The 21,532-nt window shown below is 40.4% G+C and overlaps 1 protein-coding gene across 3 annotated transcripts in view; it reads right to left on the bottom strand.

Annotated features, from left to right (window-relative positions):
- Positions 1–21,532, bottom strand: part of PCCB (propionyl-CoA carboxylase subunit beta) — a 94,198-nt gene that overhangs the window by 30,083 nt on the left and 42,583 nt on the right. For all 3 annotated transcript variants that reach the window (XM_086674348.1, XM_086674349.1, XM_025913766.2), the window contains 3 exons: positions 11,174–11,282; positions 7,959–8,079; positions 5,856–5,937 (listed from right to left, as the gene is read on the bottom strand). In XM_086674348.1, coding sequence (XP_086530474.1) covers positions 5,856–5,937; positions 7,959–8,079; positions 11,174–11,282 — 312 coding nt within the window. The remainder of the gene's footprint in view (positions 1–5,855; positions 5,938–7,958; positions 8,080–11,173; positions 11,283–21,532) is intronic.

Genomic DNA, 21,532 nt, shown 5'->3' with positions numbered 1-21,532 from the left:
GCTTAGGAATTAGATTTCCCCACCCTTAACAATACAGCACAACAGCCCTCAGATATACAGCCTGGAAAAAGCAGTTTGAAAACTGCTGGGGCAGACAGGAGGGAGAGTGATTTACTCATCTCAGAGCAAGGCCCAGAGACAGAGGGATCAAAGGGAGACCCCTCCAAGAACAAAGGAGCTATTATGTGCCATTTCTCTCCCCCACACTCCCCAGCACAAACACAGGGCAACCTACGGGGATCACTGCAGTGAGGACACAAACTTACTTACACCAAGCCCCACCCTCTCTGTGCTTCAGTGGATCTGCCCATCCCAGTCAGTCTTGCTTCAGTCCCCCAGAAGACTGGCACAAACCACACCAACTCGTCTCCCAAATGGTACATTTTGCAGGACCTCAGTTCTGGCAGCAGTGGCAGGTCTCATTTTATAAGCAGACCAGCACACACCTGGTTAAAATACATCCCAGCCCTGCTGGGGATGAAACAGTGCCCACAATAGGCAAAGACAGTCTCTGCAGACAACTAGACTGAAGGAAAAAGAGACCAAGACTCAATAGAAGAGCATACGCAACACAAACAGGAGACACCCCTAAAACACCAGGCTCTGGCGAACAGGGACACTACACTGCAGGGCACTACAGGATCTCTTCTTCATAGGGCTATTACCTTTAAGAACATGAGACGTAGCTGATTCTCCTAACACACAGAAAAAGACACAGAGTTAGATAAAATGAAGAGACAGAGGAATATGTCCCACATGACAGAATAGGCCAAAACCATACCAAGAGACTTCAGTGAAAAGGATATAACTAATATGCCTGATAGAGAATATAAAGTCATGATAAAGATACTCACTGAACTTGAGAAAAGAGTAGAGGACATCAGTCAGACCCTTAACAAAGAGATAAGGACTAGGGGCATCTGGGTGGCTTAGTCAGTTAAGTGTCTGACTCTTGATTTTGGTCAGGTTATTAACTCATGGTTTGGGAGTCTGAGCCCCTCATTGGGCTCTAAGCTGACAGTGCAGAGCCTGCTTGGGATTTTCTCTCTCTCCCCATTGCTCTCTGCCCCTCCCCCACTCATGCTTGTGCTCTCTCAACATAAATTTTTTAAAAACTTTAAAAACACAAAGATATAAAGACTGAATCAGAGATTATGAACACAATAAGTGAAATTAAAAATAAACTTGATGGAATAAATAGACTGGAGAAAGGAACGAATTAATGATGTGGAAGACAGAGTAATGGAAAGTAACCATGCTGAATAAATGAAAGGAAAAAATTATGCAAATTGAAAACAGTCTGAGATCTCGGTGACTCAATCAAGCATAATCATATCTGCATTACAGATCCACAAGAAGAGACAAAGCAGGCAGAAAATTTATTTGAAGAAGTAATAGCTAAAAACATCACTAATCTTGGGAAAGAAACAGATATCCAGATGCAAAAGGTACAGAGAGCACCCCCTGCCCCCAAAAATCAACACAAGGCAGTCCACACCAAGACACACAGTAATTAAAATGGCAAAAGCAGTGCAAAGAAAAACTTTTAAAAGCACCAAGAGGAAAAAAAAAATAGTTACATATAAGGGGAAACCCCATAACATCAGTGGATTTTTAAGGAAAAACTGCAGACCAGAAGGAAGTGGCATGACATATTCAAAGTGCTGAAAGAGAAAAATCTGCAGCCAAGAATATGCTATGCAGCAAGGCCATCACTCAGAATAGGAGAGATAAAGAGTTTCCCAGACAAACAAATACGAAAGGAGTTCATGACTACTAAAGCAGCCCTGCAAGAAATATAAGAGGACTCTTTGAGTGGGAAAGAGACCATAGGTCTCGAAAGTATAAAAAGTGAAATACTAGCAATCTGAATCCAACATTACATTAAAAAAAAAAAAAAATCAAACACCATGATGAAGTGGGATTTATTCCTGGGTTACAACAGTGGTTTAACATTTGTAAAACAATCAATAAAAGAAAGGATAAAAACCATATGAGCATTTCAATAGATGCAGAAAAAACATTTGACAAAGTACATGCATGATAAAAGCCCTTGACAAAGTAGTTTCAGAGGGAACATACCTCAACATAATAAAGGCCTCATATAAAAACCCACAGCTAACATCATACCCAATGGGAAAACATGGAGAGCTTTTCCCTTAAGGTCAGGAACAAACAGGGATGTCCACTCTCACCACTTTTATTCAACATAGTACTGGAAGTGCTAGCCACAGCAATTAGACATCTAAATAAGTAAGTAAGTAAGTAAGTAAATAAATAAATAAATAAATAAAAAAAACCCAAATTGGGAAGGAAGTAAACTTTCACTATTTGCAGATGACATGATACTATACATAGAAAACTCTGAAGACTCCACCAAAATCTACCACAATTGATAAACAATTTCAGTAAAGTCACAGGATTCAACATCAACATACAGAAATCTGATGCATTTCAATACACTGATAATGACACAGCAGAAAGTGAAATTAAGAAATTAATCCCATTTACAACTGCACCAAAACCAATAAAATATCTAGGAATAAACTTAACCAAAGAGGTAAAAGACCTGTACTCCGAAGGAAATTCAAGAGGACACAAAGAAATGGAAAGACATTCCATGCTCATAGATTATAAGAATATTGCTAAAATGTCTATACTACTCAAAGCAGTCTACAGATTTAATGCAATCCCTATCAAAATACCAACAGCATTTTCACCAAACTAGAATACTAAAATTTGTATGGAACCACAGAAGATATCCAAATAGCCAAAACAATCTTGAAAAAGAAAAAAACTGGAGATGATACCATTCCAGACTTGTCATTATATTACAAAGTTGTAGTAACACCAGTTGTCATATGGTATATAAAAATAGACATATAGGTCAATGGAACAGAATAGAAAACCCCGAAATAAACCCACAATATAGTCAATTAATCTTCGATAAAGGAGGAATGAATATGCAATGGGAAAAAGACAGTCTCTTCAACAAATGGTATTGGGAAAACCAGACAGCTATATGCAAAAGAATGAAAGTGGACCACTTTCTTACACCATACGCAAAAATAAACTCAAAATGGATTAAAACCTAAATAGGAGACCAGAAACCTTAAAAATCCTAAGAGAGAACACAGGCAGTAGTGTCTCTGGCATTGGCCATACCAACTAACATTTTTCTAGATAGATCTCCTGAGGCAAGGGAAACAAAAGCAAAAATAAACTATTGGGACTATATCAAAATGAAAAGCTTCTTCACAGTGAAGGAAACAATCAACAAAACCAAAAGGCAACCTACTGAATAGAAGATATTTGCAAATGACATATCTGATAAAGCTAAAGTTTGCAGCCCAGCATACCAAACAGGCAAGAGCAACAGGGTTCCTGAGAGCTTCAGAGGATTCCTCTTGAATCTTTTCCCAGCTGTACTGAGATATAATTGACATATAATACTGTGTAAGTTTAAGGTTGTACCCCCTTGAATCTTAATCTGACTGCTGATCAGCATATGCATGTGAACAAAGTATCCAAACTATGTAAAGAATTTATACAACTCAACACACCCAAACAAATAATCCAATTAAAAAGTAGGCAGAACACATGAATAGACATTTCACAAAGAAGACATCCAGATAGCCAACAGACACAAGAAAAGATGCTCAACATCATACATCATCAGGGAAATGCAAATCAAAACTATAATGAGATATCACCTCACACCTGTCAGAATGAAACAAGTGTTGGCGAGGATGTAAAGAAAAAGGAACCCTCGGGGCGCCTGGGTGGCTCAGTCGGTTAAGCATCCGACTTCGGCTCAGGTCATGATCTCACGGTCCCTGAGTTCGAGCCCCGCGTCAGGCTCTGTGCTGACAGCTCAGAGCCTGGAGCCTGTTTCAGATTCCGTGTCTCCCTCTCTCTGACCCTCCCCCGTTCATGCTCTGTCTCCCTCTGTGTCAAAAATAAATAAAGGTTAAAAAAAGAATTTTTTTTTAAAAAGAAAAAGGAACCCTCGTGTGCACTTGGTGGGAATACAAAGTGGTGCAGCCACTATGGAAAACGGTATGGAGGTTCCTCAAAAAGTTAAAAATAGAACTACCCTACAATCCAGCAATCGCACTATTGGGTTATTTACCCAAAAAACATAAAACGCTAATTCAAAGGAATACATGTACCCTTATGTTTATAGCAGCAGTATTTACATTAGCCAAGATATGGAAGCAGCCCATCGATAGATGAATAAAGAAATGTATGTGTACACACAAACATGCATGCGCGCGCATGCGCACACACACACACGCACACACACGCACACACACATGCACACACACACACACACACACACACACACACACACACGCACACACTGGAATATTATTCAGTCATGAAAAAGAATGAAACCTTGCCATTTGCAATGATATGCATGTAGCTAGAGAGGGAGACAACCAAAGGCCAAATTCCAGTGAGGAGGAAAAAAGAGACAAAAGAGGTTTAAATGAAAAGGAAGAAAAAGACTTGGACAGCAATTAAACACATATATGGGTTAAGAGGGGGTTTTGCTAGCGGGACAAGTTAAAGGGAGAAGAAGTTAAGAGATTTATACAAATCAATCAATCAAGCAAGACCCCAGATGGGCAAGGATGGTGTCAGAAGTTCAGGTAGAGGAACCTCATTCTGTAAGTCTGGGGAGACATGGAAGGACAGTGGGATGCAGCAAAAGGAGAATCAGGGGACCTGATGACAGAGACCCTATTTTACCTTCTTTAAACTTAAAACTTTTCTTGGACTTAAAACTACCAATGCCATGTATACTTTTGCTCTCCATCTCTCTCAATCACACAGTGAAGTTCCTGAGGCAGGGATTTTACCCTTCATGGTGTCCTATAGTTACAGCACTGAGAACAGTGCCTGGACATTAGTATCCAGCAGAATGGCAGAACCCAAGCTGGACCAAAAAGGCAGAGGCCAGGAGGACTAGGGGCTCCAAAGGAATGGCAAGAGTGGAACTGGAGAGTCAGGGAGCAGAGGCAGTGGGAGGGAGACAGGGGCAAGTATGCAGATATGGAGAGTCCTGAAGGCTGAGGTCAGAGAAGGGCATGCTCCTAGCGAGGTATATTTTTCACAGCTCAAATGGTGCTCAACAGGCTGAAGAACTGAGCAATGAGGAGGAGCTGAATCTGGCCACTGCTGCTGGCTCATGCTGGTTCCCCAAAATACAGGAGAAGGGTAGCCGTAAGTCTGGGAAAGGTTGGAACACAGATGGCTCTTGGGCACATCAAGCAAGGACTGCTGAGAGCACCGCATGCACCTAAGAATGTGCAGGAGACAATGGCCATGTCCCAGCTTGCCCCAACACTGTTTCACTTAATGATCCAGGAATCTGCCACACCGAGAAAAAGGTGGTACAAATGACTCTTATCATCCTCAGAACCACACATTCCCCCTCTAATTTGTCAAAGGATACCTTGTGTATCTCTAGAGAAACAAATGCCCTCTTAGGCATAAGATTCCAAAAATAACTAACAAAAAGACTCCCTGGTTTCAACTCCAGACTTTGGGGTCATCGACTCTTCTCCCTGCACCTCACAGTGCTGTCTAAAGACCCCTGAAACCTCCTGACCCAAGTGGCTCCTCCTACCCCCAGCCCTCAGGTCCAGGAGAAGCAGTAGAAAGGCTACCGCCACTATTTCTTCCTAGAACACACTAACGAGTGGCCCCTGTTCTGTGCCCAACCCATGCTCTGCCTCTGTTGCCCAATGTTAAAGCCTGTGGATTTGGCATTTCCTCCATACGCCAAAGCACAGGACCATGGATGTGGCTGAGCTAGCACAGACAAAACCAGCAGATGTGGCACTTACAGAGTGTATGATGTCCACCATGTTGTAGGCTTTGGTCGATTCCAAGGGGACAATTGTGTCAAGCTCAGGAACCATACGGTCACTTTGGACAGAAAAAGAAGCAGATACAATCAAGACAGGAAGAGCCATTTGCCTTCTGTGGCTGGGGGATGGGAGAAACGTGGGAGCAGAGCTGATTCTGTCCCTGCTGGGCTTGCAAAGTAGTCCCAAAAGATGCATTCCTTTCTTACCACCATATCAAACTGAAAGGAGTTTGATATTAACCCAAAAGATCTTTGTTTTCATTCAGAGGGAAGAAACGAGCTTATTCTCCTCAATGTGGTTCCTTCATTTATCCCCTCTGAATACCTCCTACATTCCAGGTACAGTATGGGGCACTACAGGACACTGTAGTGAACAAGACACTGTTCTAGCAAGTCCTACTCTCACTTTCTGAGACACTGAAAATAAAAGAACAAGGACTTGGAAATGCAAAGGCAGAGTTCTGTTACTCAACATTGTGGGTTCATATTCCCTGTTGGAAAATAAACCTGCTAAAGCTCCTTTTTAAAAAAGCAAAACTGGGGTGCCTGAGTGGCTCAGTCATTTAAGCATCTGACTCTTAATTTCAGCTAAGGTCATGAACTCATGAGATCCAAGTCCCATGTCAGGCTCTGCTCTGAGCACAGAGCCTGCTTAAGGTTCTCTCCCTCCCTCTCTTTCTGCCCTTCCTCTCTTGTGCTCATACTTTCTTTCTCTCAATAAAAAAATGAGATACAGTACATTTAATTTTTAAAAACTAAATATTAAAAAAGTAAAACTGTAGCCCCCCTGGTGGGGAGAATCACTGAGGACTAACTAGTCACCCAGGCTCATGGCGTTCTGCTTCCTCATGCACCTTTGTGGCTGAGCAGAGAGCCTGACAGGGCCCACACCCACACCATAGGAAGGCTCAGCAGCAATGTGTCACTCTCCCACATGCTCTCATCCCCTCCTGCTCATGCAGGCAGGCAGGGACTGTTCTGGCCCTGACATGTACAGCTGGGCTGAAGTTTGACTTTGGTAAAAGCCACATGCCTCAAGCCCAACTTCCCAGAGAACTCCACATAGGGGGATACTGGGTACAGCCCTACCAGATAAAGTCCTCCCTTATTTTTCATTTGCTACTTATACATACAGCTACTCTTGGATCAATGGAGAGGAGATATGACTGGAGCTAAGCAGGCTATTCAGTCATTCCTAAGCCCCTGGGCCCTAATACCTTCAAATGATGTCGTAAATTTTTCAAGAATCCCAAATAGTACAGTTGCTCAGAAAAGGACGCTGTGTCCATCGTTCTGGGCCTATGACCACCTTCCTTTTCAAGCCTACACATAATATACCACTGGTTAGGTCCCCTGAAGAGTGGGGCTGAGGCATGTGGAAGCTCAGGTCCATTCCACAGAACAGTGTCTAAAAATGGCTTCTTACTAGGAGACAGAATTCTAAATTTTTTCTGCAAAACAAAGTCCAGGCCAAGTGAGTTTGAAGTAGTTGGAGTCTGAAGTTTGAATCTCAGAATGGAAACAGAATGGAGAAGAAAACAGCCAGAGATCTGGAACAATAGTTCCCCAAATGAGCCTCTGGCTCACTTGATGATGTAACCCCATGAGGCAGTGGCCCCAATAATAAAGGAGAGAAAGTGTTTACTAGGTGGCCAACAATATACACCTTCCCCTGGACTGCCCGGGCCTCTGGCCACAAGCAGGTGGGCATAAGCACATTTTCAAAAGGGCATGCTGTCTACATCATTTCACATTTCATGGCAGAACAAAAAATATTTCCAATTCTGGACAAATCAAGACTTATAGAACTGGGGGTGGGGGCACTTTTTACTCCCAAGTTATTTTTCAGATATTACCGAGAGGAAAAAAAATGAATACAAATAAAATTTTTCTTTTCTTTGCTCCTGTACCAAGACATGCCACCACCATGCCAACACCTAGGAGCCTCGCTGGCTCCACTCCACAATCCACTCCAAGCTGCCCAATAGGGCAGAGCCTGGAGGTGCTGCCAGGGCAGAGGAGCCAGAAAAGGGTAAGTCAACCTGCACAACGAGAGCTGGTGCCCTGGCCTGTAACTCACCTGGGATCATGGCATTCACGGATGGGAGCTGGGTCCTGGTTGCTGAGGGGCAGATAGTTGAAGAACTCCCGGAGATTACACAAGGCATCAACATCATTTTCAAAAGCTCTGTGGGCAACACCTGAAAAAAAAAGAGGGGCTATAATAGGCCTAGACACCTGTCAGCCCACAGATGCTGTTTCGTGTCCACCTGCCACTCCTAGGGCATGTTGGCAGGAGACCGTAGTAACACCTCTGTGAGGATGGGATACCACACATCTTCAGGCTGACCTCCAATTTATGCAATCTGTTCCCTCTGCTCTGTACCCACACCTCTGCAAGGTCACTCTTTTCTTTATTCCCTGCAGCCCTCATGTGCCTCCCCATCCTTGTGGGAGCTCTCTTCATACCCTTCCCTGCAGCACTGGTCTGTCCATTTCCTTGTTTCCTGCATGACATCTCCTCTAGAATATCAGCTCTAACAGGGTAGAGAACAGGCCCATCTTAAACCACTATAGTCCCACATCAAGAATTACACCTCACTACAGGTCACTTAGCTTTCAATACAGCTGAAAAACAAAAAAATAAAAGAATAATGGCTGGTACATAATGTCATGGTACTCAGCAACGGTGGAGGGGAAGGTGGGGAACCACCTGCCCTAGTGAGGAATGAAGCCATCATTCCTCAAGAATACTCTGAAATCACAGAAAAGCCAAATAACGCCACAGACGTGACAAAGTAGGGCCAGAAACTCTCTCCCAGAATCCCTGCTTCCACCATTTCCCCTACCATCTCTTCTCACAGCAGCCAAACTGGGCCAGATTATGTCATGTCTCCAAACACCCTCTTGCTGTTCACTCAACATGCCAGCCACTTCCCTTCCTCAGGGCCTTTGCATTGCCTATCCCCTCTGCCTGCAGCTTTTCTCCCTTTGGTGTTCATGCAGTTAACTCCTTCAGATCTGCTCAACTGTTACCCTCACAGTGCGGCCTGCTCTTACCACCCTATTTCAAACTACAGCAACCCCAGGCCCTGTTCTACTTTTCCAGAGCACAGATTATCTTCTACCATACTATACAATGTCCTTATTTTAAGTTTATTTATGGTCTACATCCTGTACTAGAATATAACCCCATATGGGCAGGGATCTTTGTTTCTTTCACAAAGGTATTCCTAGCACATAGAATAATGCTTGACACACAGGCACTCAATGAATATATGCTGAATGAATGTTTTGTGTTCAACACAGAATTCTTTTATTCAAGAAATACTTATAAATTGGTGCAGTCACTTTGAAGGACAGCATGGTAGTTCCTCAAAAAGGGAGAGTTACCATTTGACCTAGAAACTCCACTCCAAGGGAAACAAAAACATGTCACACAAAACTTGTACATGAATGTTTACAGCAGCATGTTCACGACAGCCAAAATGTGGAAGCAATCCAAGTGTTTAAGTGATGAATGAATAAAATGTGGTATATTCCTACTCTGAAATATTATCCAGCAATAAAAATGAGGTACTGATCCATGCTGCAACATGGATTAACCTTAAAAATGTTATGCTAAATATAAGAAACTGCTCACAAAAGACCATTATCACATGACTCCTAGACAAAGGAATAGAAGGTAGATCAGTGACTGCCTAGAGGTAGACTATTTGGGGGAATATGGGGAGCATATGCTAATGGATGCAGGGCTTTGAGGGGCAATACAAGGTTCTAAAGTTGTGGTGATAACTGAAAAACACTAAGCACATAAAATCATTGAATTATATACTTTAAATGAGTATGTCACAAATATAAAAGGTAAACTGTACCTCAATAAAGCTGTTTTAAAAAGAAAAAAAATATGTATAGGTCTTGCTCTGGAGATATACAGGTGAATACCTCAGATGTCACCAATACTTAACATTATTTTAGATCCCAGTGAAAAAGAAAAACACCTGGGGTGCCTGGGTGGCTCAGTCAGTTCAGAGTCCTACTCTTGATTTCATCTCAGGTCATGATCTCACAGTCGCGAGATCAAGCCCTGCATCAGACTCTGCACTGAGCATGGAGCCTGCTTAAGATTTTTTCTCTCTCTGCCCCTCTCCCCCGCTCACACGCTCTAAAAATAAATAAAAAATACTGCTGCCATTTAAGCCCTGAGACAAGAGTGAGAGGACCAGCTGTGGGAGAATCAGCAATGAGAAGGTTCTGATTCTAGCTGTGTGCTGGAGACTGCTAAACAGAGCTGACGGCTGAGGGAAAGGAATGAGTCAAAGTTGATGCCAACCTGAGGTGGGAGAGGAAATGTATAAATTGGTCACACCGGCTTCTCACTGCTTTGAAATCTTTCCAAGAGGCAATTTCTCCTGCCTTCAGTTATACTGCTTCTGGTGTCATATACAATCCTTACACAACTTGGTGTCTTCTTCCAAGAAAATATGAAATTCCAAATATCACTCTAACAACAAATGTCTTCATTAATGTCAGGTTCATTCCCTGCACCAAATTCTATGCCACTCTACATAAACAATACCCTTTGTTTCAACGCCCATGTACAGAATAATCTTTACACATTTTGAATTCAGCATGTGTAACACATAACCCCAAAGAGGTGAAAATGTGGGCCATGACCATCACATTATGACTGTACCTGACCAAAAGCAATTGGTAACACTGCCATCTCAGACATACCCAACTTTGGATTAAAAAAAGTCACACTAGGGGCGCCTGGGTGGCTCAGTTGGTTGATCGTCCGACTTCGGCTCAGGTCATGATCTCACGGTCTGAGTTCGAGCCTCGTGTCAGGCTCTGTGCTGACAGCTCAGAGCCTGGACCCTGCTTCGGATTCTGTGTCTCCCTCTCTCTCTGCCCCTCCCCTGCTCGTGCTCTCTCTCTCTCTCTCTCTCTCTCTCTCTCTCTCTCTCTCTCTGTGTCAAAAATAAATAAACATTAAAAAAATTTTTTTTTTAAAGTCACACTATTTTTTTTTTGAAGGTCAAATGTTATAACCACCATTCCAGTTACTTTTAAAATTTTAAATAATATCAAAGCTTTAGTAGTAACTGTTTTTGTTTGAACAAATTTGAGCTACTAAATCTCTTTATTATTATATCTATAGTAAATATACCATACCACAGCCCTCTCAAATTCTCAATTAAGTGATATTTATAAAACATTATAACTATTCTCTTGGGCAGTGCCCGCTTCTCAGTGTTTAAAAACAGTAAGGTGAGCCTCAAGGCCTCTAACCTGACATGGTGGTATGGGTCCTGGCACCACCGAGCTCCTCCTGAGTAACATCCTCATTGGTGACAGACTTCACAACATCCGGGCCAGTGATGAATAGGTAGGAGGTGTCCTAAAATCAGAATTCCAAAAGAATCAGTCTCAGAACACGAGAGCTACATGGAGCCTTAGAATTTACACAGCCAAGACAAATGCAGAGAAGTTAGTGATGTGGGGACAGAACCAGATTAGGAGGTCACTCAAAGATACCTATCCAAACTAAAGACTCAAAGTTTCCTTGTCTCACTACCAACAAAATTGTTTTTTCCCCCAAATATTTTATTTTTCAGTAATCTCTACATCCAACATGGGGCTTGAACTCAGAACCTGGAGATCAAGAGTCGTATGCTCTACCAACTGAGCCAGCCAGGTACCACAACTAACAAAATCTTCACTGCATGGTTTTGTCTCAGCAAAATTATCAGCCATGTGGCTAACATTTCAGGGTCATTCATCTGTAAACACCTTAACGGGCAGCCTTATTCAGAGATCACTGGGCACCACCATTTTTCTAAAGCACTTCATGGGATTCTGTCCTTAAAGTCTAGGTACTATTATCACCCCCATTTATAAATGAGGAAACTGAGTCACTGTGACAGTATACAGTTTACCTAAAATTAACCAACCATCATAAGTGAAGCCATTTGAAGACCATGATAATCAATGCTTTGGTGTTTCAAGAGGGTGACAGACTTTTTAGTTTCTAATTTAAAGATGAAGGGAGGGGCGTCTGAGTGGCTCAGTTGGTTAAGCATTTGACTCTTGATTTCAGCTCAGGTCATGATCTCATAGCTTCAGGAGTTCAAGCCCCACAACAACTCTGCACTGACAGCGCAGAGCCTGCTTGAGACTCTCCCTCTTTGTCTGCTCCTCCCCTACTCGCACTCAGTCTTTCTCAAAAATAATCAATAAAAAAACTTTTAAGATAAAGGTATAGTGTAAAAAACTTAAAAAGAATAGAAGAGTAGAATGTAAGTCTATATCCAAGCCCTTATTTCCAGGCCTCTAATTTCCCTCCCCAAAGGCAACTACTATCAGTTTCTCTCCTTACAAAACATCCATACATATGTGAAGAATAATAGATAGATAGATAGATAGATAGATAGATAATCTGTCCTTTTATTTTCTTTCCAGTGTTCTACACAGTTTTGAATCTTCTTGAAAACCATTCCCTATCAGTATAGTAGGATACATATAATAATTTGTCACCTACCAAAAGTCATTTAGAATATGTCCAGTATTTTGCTATAACAAGCATTTCTACAGTAAATATCTTACTAGAGTCATCTCTCTCAGCTCACTGTTCATTTTCTTTGCCCATTTTTCTATTGGAAATTTGTTTTTGTGTACTGAGGAATTAGTCCTTAGACTATTATGTGTGTTTTATCAGTCTATTTTATGGATCCTTGGTTTGGAATGCTACTAGAAAGGTCTTTCTTCCCTATTCCACACAGACTTATAAATAAATGTTCACAGAAGCATTATTTGTAACAGTCACAAACGGGAAAACAACCCAACGTCCATCAACAGGTGAATTTCAAAATAATTATCCCAAGTGAAAAGAGCCAGCATCCATCCATTCCACCCCCCCCCAAAAAGGTATACAGTTTTTGTATGTTTTATACATGGAAAATGTCATTTTGTATGATTCTGTTTATGCAACATTCTAGAAAATGCAAATTGGTTTATTGTGATAGAAAGCAAATGAATGTTTACCTAAAGACAGGGCTGAGAGGTAGGAGAAATGGATTACAAAAATACAGGAGGAAACTTTAGGGGGTTGGTGGCTATGTTTATTATCTTGACCGTGGTCATGGCTTCACAACTGTATACATGTGTCAAAACTCAAACTGCACAACTTAAATATGTGCAGTTCATGATACAATTATGCCTCCAAGTTGCAAAAATTGTGGGAATGCAAAGAGCCAAGAATATCCCATGCCACTTGAAGAAGAATAAGGAGGGACAACTTGCTGTGCCAGCATTTGTTATGCAGCCAGTGTAATGAAGACAGTGTGGTACTCGCACACGGACAAGCAAACAGAGCAAAAGAGCTCACTGAAACACTCTTGTATACAGACACTTGGTTCGTGATACACGTGGTGCTGCAGAGTAGGAAAGGACTTTTTTTTTTTTTTTCAATAAAAGGCTCTAGGTAACCATGCTGAATAAAATGAAACTAGCCTCTATTTCATACTATGCGTAATTTTAATTCCAACTAGAATTAAACATAAATGTAAAAGGCAAAATAAGCTTTTAGAAAACAAACAATCTTCATGACTTTGAGGTTGAAAAAAGTTCTTCAAGAACTAAAACACATTACCCATAAAGTATAAATTTCACTTTGGTTCTCATATAAAAAGGACACAGAAGCAAACCTAAATGGACTCCCACTAAGAGAAAGGCAATTTGAGCATGAAAACAAATAATGCTAACAATGAATTAGAAACCACTGAGTAAAATAGGAAATCCATGAACCCACATTAATAATAAATCCATGAGGGGAACTTGGATGGCTCAGTTAAGAGTCCGACTCCTGATTTCCAGTCAGGTCATGATCTCATCATCATAAGATTTGAGCCCTGCATCAGGCTCTGCATTGGGTAAGGAGCCTGCTTAAGATTCTCTCTCCCTCTGTCCCTTCCCTACTTATTCACACACTAAGAAAAAAATAATAATAAATCCATGAAATAAAGAAATGCCCAAGAATATAGGGCTCTTCCTTAGAGATGGATGACAAATGGTACAGTTGATAAATATCAATTTTGTGAAAATTCGTTTGGACAAGTATCTTCAATAGATGCTAAATCGAGGAGGAAAGTATAATGTGGAATAGCATGCTTGGATGATGTCAAAGTATCTCCCAATGACTATTAATTACTTACCAAAAAAAACCCAAAAACAAACAGTAACTATACCACAAAGAAACCAAATAACACCTTCAATGAATAGTGATCAAATTAATATTGCCAGTGAGGGGAAGATAGACATCATTTGTCTCTAGATGTGATCAACTGACCAAGATACATTGCTTATGTAGCAGACAGACTGGGTTACCCAACCTGAATCTAATCATAAGGAAACATCAGATAAACACAACTGAGGAACAACCTAATAATTTGTTTTTGTAGCCTTCAAAAATGTCAGCACCTTGACAAAATCTGAAGAAATGCTCCAGATTAAGGGACATTAATAGGATAGGACAACTAAATGCAATATGTGATCTCCAAATGGATCCTGCACTGGACAAAGAAAATGATATAAAGGACATCATTGGGACAACTGACCAAACCAGAATCTGAATGGTAGACAAAAAGTATTACAAAGGTAGATTACATATTGGGCACACATAAAACAAGTCTTAATAAATTTAAAAAGATGGGGCGTCTGGGTGGCTCGTTTGGTTAAGCTTCTAACTCTTGATTTCAGCTCAGGTCATGATCTTACAGTACATGACATCAGGCCCTCCATTGGGCTCAGCACAGACAGCGTAAAGCCTGCTTGGGATTCTATCTCTTCCTCTCTCTCTCTCCCCCTGCCCCCTCTCCAAATAAACAAACATTAAAAAAAAAATGTTTTTAGGGGCGCCTGGGTGGTGCAGTCAGTTAAGCGTCCGACTTCAGCCAGGTCACGATCTCGCGGTCCGTGGGTTCGAGCCCCGCGTCGGGCTCTGGGCTGATGGCTCGGAGCCTGGAGCCTGTTTCCGATTCTGTGTCTCCCTCTCTCTCTGCCCCTCCCCCGTTCATGCTCTGTCTCTCTCTGTCCCAAAAATAAATAAATGTTGAAAAAAAAAATTTTAAAAAAAAATGTTTTTAAGATGATAAAACAGTTTTTAGTATTGAAATCACAATGAATGAAACTAGAAAAAGAAGAAGAGCTGGAAAATTCAAGTATGTGAAAATTAAACATCACACTTTTTAAAAACCACTGTGTCTCCCTATCAAAATAACACCAGCATTCTTCACAGAGCTAGAACAAAGAATCCTAAAATTTGTATGGAACCAGAGAAGACCCCAAACAGCCAAAGCAATCCTGAAAAAGAAAACAAAAGCTGGAGGCATCACAATTCCAAACTTAAAGATCTATTACTAAGCTGTAATCAAGACAGTATGGTAGTGGCACAAAACCAGACACAGAGATCAATGGAAAAGAATAGCAAACCCAGAAATGTGCGCACAAACATATGGCCAACTAATCTTTCACAAAGCAGGAAAGAAGATCCAATGCAATAAAGACAGTCTCTTCAGCAAAATGGTGCTGGGAAAACTGGACAGCGACATGCAGAAAAATGAACCTGGATCACTTTCTTACACAATACACAAAAATAAACTCAAAATAGAGAAAGACCTAAACGAAAGACAGGAAGCCATCAAAATCCTAGCAAATACCTCTTTGACCTAAGAGGCAGCAACTTCCCACTCAACATGACTCCAGAGGCAAGGGAAACAAAAGCAATTAACTACTGGGACATCATCAAGATAAAAAGCTTCTGCATGGCAAAGGAAACAATCAGCAAAACTAAAAGGTGATGGAATGGGAGAAGATATTTGCAAATGATATATCAAATAAAAGGTGAGTATCCCGAATCTATAAAGAACTTACCAAATTCAACACCCAAAAAAAAAAAAAAAAAAACCCAGTGAAAAAATGGGCAAAAGACATGAATGGACACTTCTCCAAAGACACCAGATGGCTGACGCATGAAAAGACGCTCAACATCACTCATCATTAGGGAAACAGAAATCAAAACCACAATGAGATACCACCTCACACCTGGCTAAATTGAACAAGTCAGGCAACAACAGATGTTGGCAAGGATGCAGAGAAAGAGGAACCCATTTGCACTGTTGGTAGGAATGCAAACTGGTGCAGCCACTCTGGAAAACAGTATGGAGGTTCCTCAAAAATGAGATATAGAACTAACCTATGACCCAACAATTGCACTACTAGGTATTTATCCAAAGGATATAGGAGTGCTGTTTTCAAGGGGCACATGCACCTCAATGTTTATAGCAGCACTACTGACAATAGCCAAAGTATGTAAAGTGCCCAAATGTCCATCAACTGATGAATGGATGAAGAAGATGTGGGGTGTGTGTGTGTGTATACATACACACATATACATACATACAATGGAATATTACTCAGCAATCAAAAAGAACGAAATCTTGCCATTTGCAACAATGTGGATGGAACTACAGTGTACTTTGCTAAGTGAAATTAGTCAGAGAAAGACAAATATTATATTACTTCACTCATATGTGGAATTTAAGATACTAAACAGATGAAAATAAGGGAAGGGAAGCAAAAATAATATAAACACAGGGAGGCAGACAAAACATTAAGAGACTCCAATACACAGAACAAACAGAGGGTTGTTGGAGGGGTTTTGGTTGGGGGGATGTGGCTAAATGGACAGGGGGCATTGAGGAGGGCACTTGTTGGGATGAGCACTGGGTGTTATATGTAAGTGATATATCACTGGATTCTACTCCTGAAATCATTATTGCACTATATGCTAACTAGTATGTAAATTAAAAAAAATAATAAAAGAAAATAAACTTAAAAAAAAGAGTGTCAAAGAGAAAAATCAAGTGAAACAGGAAAATAGCCTGAGATAAACTGAAGTGAAAACACAACAGGGAAGAAAAATCCCAAATAACATAACTTTATACCTTAAGGAAAAAAGAAGAACCAACTAAATCCAAAGTTAGCAGAGATCAGCACAGAGATACATGAAAAATAGAAAAGCAAGATATAGATAGATATATACACACACTCCTCAAGGGAACCAAAAGTTGATTTTTCAAAAAGACTGGTAAAAATGACATATCTTTTGCTAGGTGGACTAAGAAAAAGGGACTCAAATTACTAAAATAAGAAATGAAAATGGGGACGTTACTACCAATTTTACAAGAAATAAAAATAAACACATACATACACACATACATACATAAGAGCCCTATGAACAATTCTACACCACATTGGATAACCTAGATGAAATGGACAATTCCTGGAAACAACTTACCAAGACTAAATCAATAACAAATGGCTTCACTAGTGAATTCTACCAAACACTTCAAGAAGGATTAAAACCAATCCCTCTCAAATACTTCCAAAATAATTAAAGTAAATGGAACACTTCTTAAGGCCCAGCATTACCTTAATACCAAAGCCAAAGACACTACAAAAACAAACTACAAATCAACATCCTATAGAAATACTGATGCAAAACTACTCAAAATAATGACAAACCTAACTCGACATTTTAAAAGAATTATACAAGACCAGAATTTTTTCCTGACATGCCACTGCGTAAAACAGCATGATTTTTCCTAAAAATATTAAAGAGAAATAACATTTGATCCAGTAATTCCACTCCTAGGTGTATGCCCCAAAAAACAAACACAGGGATTCAAAGAAATGTTTGTACACCAACATTTGTTGCAGTATTATGTGCAATAGTCAAAAGACGGAAACAGCTCAAGTGTTCACTGACCAATGAATGGATATACAAATGTGGTGTATCATACAAAAGAACACTAATAAGCCTTAAAAAGGAAGGCTGATAAAAACTAAAAGGCAACCGACAGAATGGGAGAGGATATTTCCAAGCGACATGTCAGATAAAGGGTTAGTATCCAAAATCTATAAAGAACTTAGCAAACTCAACACCCAAAAAACAAATAATCCAGTGAAGAAATGGGCAAAAGACATGAATAGACACTTCTCTAAAGAAGACATACAGATGGCCAACAGACATATGAAAGAATGCTCAACATCACTCATCATCAGGGAAATACAAATCAAAACCACAATGAGATACCACCTTACACCTGTCAGATGGTAAACATTAACAACTCAGGCAACAACAGACGTTGGAGAGGATGTGGAGAAAGAGGATCTCTTTTGCACTGCTGGTGGAAATGCAAACTGGTGTAGCCACTCTGGAAAACAGTATGGAGGTTCCTCAAAAAATTAAAAACATAATTACCCTACGACACAGCAATTGCACTACTAGGTATTTATCCAAGGGATACAGGTGTGCTGTTTCAAAGGGACACATGCACTCCAATGTTTATAGCAGCACTATCAACAATAGCCAAAGTATGGAAAGAGCCCAAATGTCCATTGATGGATGAATGGATAAAGAAGATGTGGTATATATATACAATGAAGTATTACTTGGCAATCAAAAAGAATGAAATCTGGCCATGTGCAACTATGTGGATGGAACTAGAAGGTATTATGTTAAACAAAATTAATCAGAGAAAGACAAAAATCATATGACTTCACTCATATGAGGACTTTAAGAGACAAAACAGATGAACATAAGGGAAGGGAAACAAAAATAATATAAAAACAAGGAGGGGGACAAAACATAAGAGACTCTTAAATATGGAGAACAGAGGGTTACTGGAGGGATGGGGGGGGGATGGGCTAAATGGGTAAGGAACATTAAGGAATCTACTCCTGAAATCATTGTTGCACTATATGCTAACTAATTTGGATGTAAATTAAAAAAAAAAAATTTTTTTTAAAAAGGAAGGCTGATAAATGTTACAACATGGATGAACTCTGAAGACATTATGCTAACTGAAATAAGCCAGTCACAAACAGACAAATGACATATGATTCCACAAATTCACAGAGACAGAATGGTACTAGGAGTAGCAGGTAATGGTAAGCTAGTGTTTAGTAAGTACAAAGTTCCAGTTGGGATAGATGAAAAAATTCTGGAGATAGATGGTGGTGATGGTTGCACAAAAATGTGATTGCACCTAATGCAACAGAAATGTAACTGAAATTTACCACTGTAAACTTTTTTGTGTATTTTACCACAATTCTTTTGAAGTACTGTGTCAGTGTTAAACTCCTTGAATAACTGGTTGTGTAAGAAAATATCCTAATTCTTAAGAATTATATACCAAAGCATTAAGCAGTAAAGAGACATGATATGTACCACCCACTCACAAATGGTTAAGAATTCTAGGGTACCTGAGTGGCTCAGTCAGTTAAGCATATGACTCTTGGATTTTGGCTCAGGTCATAATCTCACAGTCTTGAGATCAAGTCCCTCATCGGGTTTCGTGCTAGGCATGGAGCCTGCTTAATTAAGATTCTCTCTTACCCTCTTCCTCTGCCCTTCCCCCACTCACACTCTAAAACACACACACACACACACACACACACACACACACACACACACAAATGGTTAAGAATTCTGCAAGTATGAATTTTAAAATAAAGACTTTTCAAAAAATCTGTTCGAAAGCTAGCATTAAGGGGAGGAAAATTGCAAAATCACAGCATGGGAGAAGACAGGTACAACACAACTGATAAAGAACTTAAATCCAGAACATACAAAGTACTCCTAAAAATAAGAAAAAAAAAAAACCCACAATTTTTAAAATGGGCAAGATAGGGGTGCCTGGGTGGCTCAGTCAGTTAAGCATCCAACTTCGGCTCAGGTCATGATCTCACAGTTCGTGAGTTCGAGACCCACATCAGACTCTCCACTGACGGCTCAGAGCCTGAAGCCTGCTTCAGATTCTTGTCTCCCTCTCTCTCTGCCCCTTACCTGCTTGTGTGCTCCCTCGTTCTCTCTCAAAAATAAACATTAAAAAAATTTAAATGGGCAAAATAGATGAACAGGCATGCCACAAAAGAAGAAACATGAGAAGGTGCTAAAGCTCATTAGTCATGGAAATGCAATGAGAAATCACACCACATGCAAACTGGCATAATTATATTAATAAAGGTGCTGGCAAGGATGTGGAACAAGTGAAATTCTCAAACATTACAAAGAGAATGTAAACTGCTGCAACCTCTTTACAGAAGAGTCAGGCATTACCTAAAAAAGTTGAAGGTATGTACATCCTATGACATAACTGTGCCCTTGAGAACCTAAAATCGAGATACAACTATAAGAATGCTTATATCAGCATCAATGGCAACGGCAGAAGTCTTTAAACACAAATGGTAGTAGAATGAATAAGTTGGGGCGCCTGGGTGGCGCAGTCGGTTGGGCGTCCGACTTCAGCCAGGTCACGATCTCGCGGTCCGTGAGTTCGAGCCCCGCGTCGGCCTCTGGGCTGATGGCGCGGAGCCTGGAGCCTGTTTCCGATTCTGTGTCTCCCTCTCTCTCTGCCCCTCCCCCGTTCATGCTCTGTCTCTCTCTGTCCCAAAAATAAATAAACGTTGAAAAAAAAAAAATTAAAAAAAAAAAAAAAAGAAGATGCAGTGTGTGTGTGTGCATGCGTGCGTTCATGTGTGTGTATGTGTGTGTATATATATGTATGTGTATATGTATATATGTATATATACTATGAAATATTATTCAGCCATCAAAAAGAATGAAATCTTATTATTTGCAAGAGCTAGAGAGTACAATGCTAAGAGAAATAAATCAGTCAGAGAAAGACAAACACCATATGATTTTACTCACAGGTGGAATTTAAGAAACAAAACGAACAAAGAAAAAAAAAGACAAACCAAAACACAGACTCTTAACTAGAAAGAACAGATGGTTACCAGAGGAAGGTGGGTGGGGGGATAGGTGAAATAGGTGAAGGGAATTAATAGTACACTCATCATGATGAACAATGAGTAATATAAGGAATTATTGAATCACTGTATTGTATACTCAAAACTAAGATAACACTGTATGTTGACTACAATGGAATTAAAATTTTATTTTATTATTTTGAAAGAGAGAGCGTGTGTGCCTGGGGTAGGGTCATGGGGTGGGGGGAAGGGGTGGGTAGGAGAATCCCAAGCAGGCTCCACACCCAGTGCAGAGCCCAACATGGAACTCAATCCCACGATGATGAGACAATGAGCTGAACAGAAATCAAGAGTTGGATGCTTAACCAACTGACCCACCCAGGTACCCCCAGAATTAAAATTTTTTTATTTTTTTTTTTTTTTATTTTTTTAAAAATTTTTTTTTTCAACGTTTATTTATTTTTGGGACAGAGAGAGACAGAGCATGAACAGGGGAGGGGCAGAGAGAGAGGGAGACACAGAATCGGAAACAGGCTCCAGGCTCTGGGCCATCCGCCCAGAGCCCGACGCAGGGCTCGAACTCACGGACCGCGAGATCGTGACCTGGCTGAAGTCGGACGCTTAACCGACTGCGCCACCCAGGCGCCCCTAAAATTTTTTTAAAAAAGGAAATGAAATAAGCACCTCAAAGAGATATTATTTGCACTCCAATGTTCACTGTAGCATTACTACAATAGCTAAGATACAGAAACAACCTAAGTGTCCAAAAACAGATAAATGAAGAAAATAAGAAACGCACATTATTCAGCCATGAGA

The sequence above is a fragment of the Puma concolor genome, chromosome C2 (genome assembly GCF_028749965.1).
Source record: "Puma concolor isolate L17-30 chromosome C2, mPumCon1.1.hap2, whole genome shotgun sequence".
Lineage (NCBI taxonomy): Eukaryota > Metazoa > Chordata > Mammalia > Carnivora > Felidae > Puma > Puma concolor.
This window is presented reverse-complemented; position numbering and strand designations above follow the sequence as displayed.